General features: G+C 39.2%; 2 protein-coding genes across 2 annotated transcripts; both read left to right on the top strand.

The window, feature by feature from the left end:
• The first annotated feature begins 908 nt into the window (after positions 1-908).
• Positions 909-2,036, top strand: LOC129423270 (olfactory receptor 8U9-like). The gene is made up of 2 exons (XM_055179523.2): positions 909-1,439; positions 1,569-2,036. Exons 1-2 carry the CDS (start codon positions 1,092-1,094, stop codon positions 2,034-2,036), a joined length of 816 nt encoding a protein of 271 aa, XP_055035498.1. The 5' UTR covers positions 909-1,091.
• A 5,692-nt stretch (positions 2,037-7,728) lies between these two features.
• LOC129424458 (olfactory receptor 8G17-like) lies at positions 7,729-8,923 on the top strand. The gene has a single exon (XM_055181131.2). The coding sequence runs from the start codon at positions 7,910-7,912 to the stop codon at positions 8,852-8,854; it is 945 nt and encodes a 314-aa protein (XP_055037106.1). The 5' UTR covers positions 7,729-7,909; the 3' UTR covers positions 8,855-8,923.
• Positions 8,924-9,143: the final 220 nt, after the last annotated feature.

Genomic DNA, 9,143 nt, shown 5'->3' with positions numbered 1-9,143 from the left:
TCCTTGCACAATGTTTGAAAGGTTTCCTTAATTAACACACAAACAAGCTGATGAACTGAATCAGGTGTTTTATAAATGGAGACATCTAAAATGTTCTGGAAGGGGGGCCCGAGGACTGGAGTTGAGAACCACTGGCCTACAGTACTTCCAGGGAACGAGAGTTACATCTGTAACCAACACAATATTAGCAGTTTGCTGTAAGTGAATGCTAGATGATTACTAAACTGGAACAATGTAAATCATAAAAGCTTATTAGACTTTCAGCTGCATTAAAATACAGTATGTTACAGTTCAAAGAGTTGAAATAAAATAAATCTGAAATACCAATACTAGTCTGAACACAAAAATCACCAGTTTGTTAATTAGCATTTAGCATCATACAGTGCCATAGTCTCACAAAATTCCATGGGAAACACTGTGGTGGTAAAGGCAAAAGCAACTGTGATCATGGTAACAAGCACAATGATTAACGTTTTCCCTTAAGACTGATAACAGCATCCTAGAAACACATTTGAACAACTTATATAAGGCAAGAATCTAAAGATTTCTTTAGATTAGAGCAAACCAATGTAATACTGATTTAGCCACTACCCAATTAGAGTAATTTAGTCTGTAAAACAGTAAACCAACTAAATTGATAATAACAGAATCATCCTGGTGTAAGTATTCAACAGTACAGCACTGTGTGCTTTTAAATGTGAATTAGTGTGAGCTATGATGAATTATCCGACAGCAAGCATTTAAATTTATTTATTAAGAATTTTGCTATATATTTTCTGTATGAGGAGCTCAAATTAAAAATAGATAGTCTTATTAACCGAATGCCCTCGGCACGTATTGTACGTTCATCAAATACTTTCAGTTTAAATTTGCTTGATCTGGGCCTTAGCCCATTCAGAAATATCAGTTTATGGGCAGAATCCATAGAGTTTGATACAAAATGCTAATTTACAAGAAAATATGTTGGGTTTTAGAGGTTTTGCATCTGAGCTCTTTATGTGTTCCTCATAGGAAGCATGAGCTGAAATGTTCATTATGATTTTGAACAGACTGTTTATTAATCTGTCTACAGGTTTTGTGAGTGGCAGCAAATGGACAACTTGACATTCACAAACAGCATTCTGCTGGTGGAGGGACTGAAAGTTACACCTCAGTCATCTTATCCTGTTTTTATCCTGCTTTTGTTAGTTTATATTTTTGCAATGGGATGTAACATTATACTTATAATTCTCATCTCAACACAGAAGAATCTGCATCACCCTATGCATTTTTTGTTTTGTAATCTAACACTGAATGATATAATAGGTACCACTGTCATGTTGCCACGCTTGTTACAGGATATTTTAAAAGAAGCCTCAGATCGATATATTACATATATGGAGTGTGTTGTTCAAGCTTATTTTGTGCATATATTTGCAGCAGCAAGCCACTATGTGTTGGTAATAATGGCCTTTGACCGATATGTAGCTATATGTAATCCATTACGATATTCATCCATTATGACAAATAAAATGGTGATTAAATTGTCAGCATCAGCCTGGGGATTGGCAGTGCTTATAGTGTCTACTATGTTAGGCCTCACAATACGCCTCTCTCGCTGCAGATATAAAATTGAAAATCCTTTCTGTGACAATGCCTCACTGTTTAAACTGTCCTGTGAAAATGTATCTGTAAATAATGTGTTTGGAATCATTTGTACTATTATGGTTTTTACTTTCTCACTTGGGTCTATGTTTATAACATATTTTAAGATTGCTACTGTGTGCATTACCAGCAAAAACAAATCGCTTAACAGCAAAGCCATAAAAACCTGCAGCACTCATTTAGCTGTTTATTTAATCATGTTTGTATCAGGAGCCACTTTTATATTTCTGCACCGTGTTCCTGAATACTCTGAAAGCAGGAAACTAGCTAGTATAATGTTTCACATTGTACCACCAGGATTAAATCCTTTAGTGTATGGCTTACAAACCAAAGAGATAAGAGAAAAATTTGTTAAACTTTGGCGTAGAAACAAACTTATAGCAATTAAGTAAATATAATGTTTTAGGAAGGAATTGAAAATGATCTGTAAAAAATCTATATTATTTAACATTTCATGTATATTTTGCTTCTCTAAATGAAAATATTGAGTGATCTGTGGTGCTAATGTGAATCAAAAGCAGAAATTATGGTTATATTTTTTCCCCAAACTAATTATTTTGTTTACTTAAAAGGTGCAGTGTGTAATTTTTAGAAGGATCTCTTGACAGAAATGCAAAATAAAATCTTATGAAATATAACAAAACAATATTACCAGGGGTGTATAAAGGCCTTTTTATGATGAACGGTTATGTTTTTATTACCTTAGAATTAGATGTTTTTATCTACATACACTGAGGGTCCCCTTACATGGAAGTCCCCATTTTGTGCCACCATGTTTCTACAGAAGCCCTTAATGGACAAACTTTTTTACTAAGTTGTCTCAGTTGATTACATGTTTTTCCTGTGGCGGCTACTGTAGCTTCTCCATGCGTTTCAAAAGCGAAGGGTGAGCAGTAGACTGAGCCGTTGGTTGCAATTCGCAACCTCGCCACTAGATGCTGCTAAAATGTACACACTGCAGCTTTAAACTGTCCAAGACACACACAATTAACTTTGTTTATCATTCTATAGACTGCAGTCTGCTTTGGCCTATTTTCAACTGGTGGAAAAATATTTTACCTTTAAAAAGTTTAATTGTTTTGTTTAACACGTTATGCATTATGCATATTGTAAAAGCGTGGATATTAACAAAACGCAAAGGCAATATCTATTTTACTGTTTAGCTTTTAATATATGGCAACTGTCAATTTTTCTTCAGATTTCAATAAAATTATTATTTATCAACCCATTTATATATCCATAACAACAGACTGTGTAAACTAATAAGATCACGAAAATACATCATCAGCACATTCATGTGCTTAAATCTTCTTCTCATAGCAACAAGTACTGCTGTCAATCACTCCTAAACTCTGCAAACCTGTTTAAAGTATTTTTAATCTCACGAATAGCTTATCAGACTGTAACTGATTTTTGACTGTACAACATAAAAAAGCTATAATATTTTTGCAGATATGTATGAAACATGTTAACATTCACATTTCTCTGAAAAACAATGCTATAGCCAGTTATATACTTTTCCAGGGTTGATCGTTTGTTTTTGTTTTGGTCTGTGTGATCCTACCACTGCCAATTTACCCAATAGTGTATATCAACAACCCGGTTGCCAGTTATCACAGTTGCTTAAATGAGACCGCACTGGACCATAAATGTGACCTCTCGGGTTTGTAATTTGCAATCAACAAACATTGCACACATCAAATTTTGCAGATAAATGTATGCTTTTTGGTAATTCTCCGGTTTTCAGCAGTGTATGGTCCATCTAAGCAGCTGTCACTGGATGAAATGACCATTGCATTCAAAGGGAAATTTATGCTAAGTCCATGAGAGGCACATCATTATAATCCATTAGATAATATAAATTCAAAAAGTCTTGAACATAATCTTCGATGGTGCAGTTACCCTGGCGAAGACGTAGTAAACTTACTGCTGTGTTCATTGTTGCTGGCTGGGATAAACAATCCTCCACTGGATTCTGGTAAGGCGAAGTATTCTGTAACGAAGGGGCTGCTTACACAAAGCGAGGGAGAGCGAGAGACGAATCCATGTGCAGAGAAGTTTACTTATAATTCCTAAAAGGGCAGGCAAACACATCCAAAGGGTAATCCAAAAGCATAAATCGAAGATACAGGCAGGGGTTAAAACCATGAACAAGAATACAAAACAGACCATAAAAAGGAACAGGAACAGGAAACAAACAATAACGAATGCTTGGTATGCAGTGTTACACTTACAATACTTCGCCATGTGATGTTAAGATTGAACCGGTTATATAGTGGCAAACAGGAAGTGAAATGTGAAGTGTGACATGACATGGTATCAAAATAAAAGACCAAACAGAACACAAGACAAAACCCTTACACATATAAAACAAAACTTTATTCAAATGTATTTTTGTAACAAGCTATCACATATTTACTGCCATCTCAACACAGCTGTGACAATTCTGCAACTTTATTTTGATAAATCAGCTGAGCACTTTGTGGTATATCCTGGGTCTGTGCGTGAAGTCAGGGTGCTGAGGAACAGCCCTGTGTGTGTATGGAAATCACCCGATGGTCTCTGGTCGATATGTCGATTGCTTTGCTTTCCCGTGGCATCATGGAAAAGCTGGAATAGAAGTGTCCATCCGATGCTTGTTTCCAAATCTGGGCGGACTCAGTAGGGTATCCGGGGATTTTTCGCCTACTAATTTAATGAATACTGAGGAATCGGACATACTACTCTGTTAACGTACGGTTTTCCTACTATATTTTAGGTAAGTAGGCGGTTTCGGACGATTCTTAAGTACATAACGAGATCAGCGGAAACCAGCGACAGCTGTGAGCGTCGGCGTGACGAACGCTGATTGGAGGATTCAAGGGAAAAGGAAGTATAAATAGAGCATGTGAAACACAGGATGTTATTCATTGTTTTGTTCCCTTGTTGGTGGATATTGGAGCGGGCATTGTGGCAAGCGGTGTACTATGGTGGTGAAGCAGACGAGTAGGAACTGAAGAGAGGATCCACTGGAGGACAGAGAAACAAGTGATTGGAAACAGGTTTGGAAGAAAACTGTTCGTATTGAAGCAATACATTCTCACTTGTGTCTATGCATCTGCAGTAAAAGCCACCGTGAAGCACGATCTCTGGCAGAGAGTCCGGGAGTCGAGTGACTTTGTGGGAAACTGCAAAAGGAAGGAGAACAACATAAAAGGAGAGAAATGATTATCATCGGATTGTGAGTACCAGTGGTCTATTATTTATTCTGAAAGTATTGGAGGAACAGACAGTGACTATTTGCAAGGAGTGTGTTGTTGTATAGTGGCCCTACCGTGGAGAACGAAGCCCGTGGGAGAGCCGGTGGTTTGCAGGATATCTGGAGCGCTGTGCGGGGACCCGTGTCATCTGTCCAAATCGCCGGTGCCCGCGAATGTAAACATCTCCCTTCTCAGTGAAGTGTATTGACCCAGCGTGGAGGTATGGACCTTAATTGTCACTAACCAAAGTGTGGATTGCTGTGTGTGAGCGTGCATTATTGACGTGTGTGCACCTGGAGTATTTGCAGTGCTGTGCCGTGTCTCCTGTTGCTCATACCGACCCTAGGTCAAGTCAACCGTTGTGAGGTGTGTTGTGGAGCTGCTGTGGTGTGTTTATCATCGTGGACTTACCTGTCTATTCCCCCCGCCTGCGTGTCCAGCAACGACTGAGATTGTGTGAGTACTGGATCTGAATGCTGTAGAAGAGATCAAAGTGGAAATTAAAGGAAGTAGAGGAATTGTGAAGGCGCAAACTAACTGTTGTGTGTGTAAGCCCTGGGTGGAGGAAGAGCCTGGCTGCCTGTTCCATCAGTATAGGTACCGTCCTGACCTTGAGGAGGAAGCGAAGCCGGCGGGTCTGCTACAGATACCATCTCGCAGCCCCATCTGCCTTCTCACCACCGCTCTGGATGGCATCGGAGAGGTAACGTTCATACTCGCTCGTCGAGGACCAAGGCCAGGTGACGTACAATCTTTTCCCTACTTATGTTGTAACACCCGCCTGTGATGCGTCGAGAGTGAGGGAGGAAGAACAAAGCTAAAGACCCTACATACCTGAAGAAAGCATTGAATTAGAATTAAAAGTCATACGTATCTGGATGTCTGTCGATGCAAAGCAGCACGTCTACGGAACCATAGAGCCACATCAGAGCCGAGCTAAGAGCTATATGAACTTGAACTTTCTTGTCGATACAGAGCAGTACGCCCACTGAACCGCAGAGCATATCAGAGCCCGAGCTAAGAGCTACATGTATTTGCAATGTTCGTTGATATAGAGCAGCACGCTATTGAACCGCAGAGCCACATCAAAGCCCGAGCTAAGAGCTACATGTATTTGCACTGTTCATTGATATAGAGCAGCACGGCCATTGAACCGCAGAGCCACGTCAGAGCCCGAGCTAAGAGCTATATGAACTTGAACTGTCTTGTCGATACAGAGCCGCACGCCCATTGAACCGCAGAGCATATCCGAGCCTGAGTCAAAGTCGTACGTACCTGAATTGTCCTGTTGACCCCCGAGCCACCCTAGAGTGAGTAAAGTTAAACTTACCTGGGAGACCGTAGATGCAGTTCTGTACGCCGAGTGAAGTCCACGCCTGCCTGGTACGTCCGTAGGCCTAGTAGAGTATCATCCTCGAAGAACCCTGAAAGAGAAAGCAGAGTGGGGGTTTTTCCAGCAGCCTTGCCATTGTAAAACCTGTGAGGTTTTCCCTAATCTGTCTCTTGTGTGTGTGTGACTGCAGTAAGCCCCCGGGACGAGTGTGGACTCCAGTGGGCCGTGGACGGAGAGGAGTGGCTCCGGTGCCCTGTGAAAGAGAGAACAGAAGAGGAAGAGAGTTACGGACACGGAAAGGATCCTACTTATACTTACCTGATTCGACACGGTCGAGTGGAGCCGTGGAGCGGCTGGAAGGCTACGTAACAGGTAGTCGCCTTATAGCCCCTACATCCACTAACTATTGTTATTCTGCCTCCAGGAGCAAAGGAGGGCGCCACGGGTTCAAGAAAACAAAGGGAAGAGTCTCCGCCTCCCCGGCTCCCTCCCCTCTTCAGTAGTGCTTGGCCCGGCACTTGGCTCCTCTTCTCCCGAAGAGTCTGTGGAGGACAGACCAAGAGACCTTTTAAATTTCCCCTCTCCCTTCCCCCCTGCTTAACAGCATTTTAAATAATTTAAATAAAATTTGTTTTAATTTTACTTACCTGCTTCATTGGGGTGCTTTTGGGGACCTCCTTGAGGTTGGAATGTGCCGGAGGAGCATTCAGTAGCCCACTCCGGCTGTTAACATATACTGAGGTTTCGAACATACTATTTGTTGGCCTACTGCTTTTTGCCTACTATATAGTATGGATTCAGCGTTTGAAAGGTTTCCTTAATTGACACAATAACAAGCTGATGAACTGAATCAGGTGTTTTATAAATGGAGACATCTAAAATGTTCTGGAAGGGGGGCCCAAGGACTGGAGTTGAGAACCACTGGCCTACAGTACTTTCAGGGATCGAGAGTTACACCCCGAGACAATTTTAGCAGTTACCTTGAAGTGAATGCTAGATGATAACTAAACTGAAAAAATTTAAATCATAACAGCTTATTAGACTTTCAGCTGCATTAAAATACAGTATGTGACAGTTCAAAGAGTTGAAATAAAAAGAAACTGAAATGCCAATACTAGTCTGAACACAAAAATCACCAGTTTGTTAATTAGCATTTAGCATCATACAGTGCCATAGTCTCACAAAATTCCATGGGAAACACTGTGGTGGTAAAGGCAAAAGCAACTGTGATCATGGTAACAAGCACAATGATTAACGTTTTCCCTTAAGACTGATAACAGCATCATAGAAACACATTTGAACAACTTATATAAGGCAATAATCTAAAGATTTCTTTAGAGAAGAGCAAACCAATGTAATACTGATTTAGCCACTACCCAATCAGAGTAATTTAGTCTGTAAAACAGTAAACCAACTAAATTGATAATAACAGAATCATCCTGGTGTAAGTATGCAACAGTACAGCACTGTGTGTTTTTAAATGTGAATTAGTATTCAGAAATATCGGTTTATTGGCAGAATCCATAAAGAGTTTGATACAAAATGCTAATTTACAAGAAAATATGTTGGGTTTTAGAGGTTTTGCATCTGAGCTCTTTATATGTTCCTCATAGGAAGCATGAGCTGAAATGTTCATTATGATGTTGAACAGACTGTTTATTAATCTGTCTACAGGTTTTGTGAGTGGCAGCAAATGGAGAACTTGACATTTACAAACAGCATTCTGCTGGTGGAGGGACTGAAAATTACACCTCAGTCATCTTATCCTGTTTTTATCCTGCTTCTGTTAGTTTATATCTTTGCAATGGGATGTAACATTATACTTATAATTCTCATCTCAACACAGAAGAATCTGCATCATCCTATGCATTTTCTGTTTTGTAATCTACCACTGAATGATATACTCGGTACCACTGTCATGTTGCCACGCTTGTTACAGGATATTTTAAAAGAAGCCTCAGGTCGATATATTACATATGTTGATTGTGTTGTTCAAGCTTATTTTGTGCATATATTTGCAGCAGCAAGCCACTATGTGCTGGTAATAATGGCCTTTGACCGATATGTAGCTATATGTAATCCATTACGATATTCATCCATTATGACAAATAAAATGGTGATTAAATTGTCAGCATCAGCCTGGGGATTGGCAGTGCTTATAGTGTCTATTATGTTAGGCCTCACAATACGCCTCTCTCGCTGCAGATATAAAATTGAAAATCCTTTCTGTGACAATGCCTCACTGTTTAAACTGTCATGTGAAAATGTATCTGTAAATAATGTGTTTGGACTCATTTACACTATTATGGTTTTTACTTTGTCACTTGGGTCTGTATTTATAACATATTTTAAGATTGCTACTGTGTGTATTACCAGCAAAAACAAAGCCCTCAACAACAAAGCCATAAAAACCTGCAGCACTCACATAGCTGTTTATTTAATCATGTTTGTTTCTTGCGCCACCATGATTTTTCTCCATCGTGTTCCTGAATACTCTGACAGCAGGAAACTAGCTAGTATAATGTTTCACATTGTACCACCAGGATTAAATCCTTTAGTGTATGGCTTACAAACCAAAGAGATAAGAGAAAAAATTGTTAAACTTTGGCGTAGAAACAAACTTATAGCAATTAAGTAAATATAATGTTTTAGGAAGGTATTGAAAATGATCTGTAAAAAATCTATATTATTTAAAATGTATATGTATATTTTGCTTCTCTGAATGAAAATATTGAGTGATCTGTGGGTGCTAATATGAATTAAAAGCAGAAATTATAGTTCTATTTTTTCCCAAACTAATTATTTACTGTGCTTTAAACTGTCCAAGGCACAAATCATGAACTTTGTTTATCATTCTATTGATTCACTGTTGAAAATATTTTAAATTTAAAAAGTGTAATTTTTTGTTTAACACGTTATGCATTATG

Source organism: Misgurnus anguillicaudatus, chromosome 9 (genome assembly GCF_027580225.2).
Source record: "Misgurnus anguillicaudatus chromosome 9, ASM2758022v2, whole genome shotgun sequence".
Taxonomy (NCBI): Eukaryota; Metazoa; Chordata; class Actinopteri; order Cypriniformes; family Cobitidae; genus Misgurnus; species Misgurnus anguillicaudatus.
The sequence above is the reverse complement of the archived record's forward strand: the minus strand, read 5'-3'. Positions and strand labels throughout refer to the sequence as shown.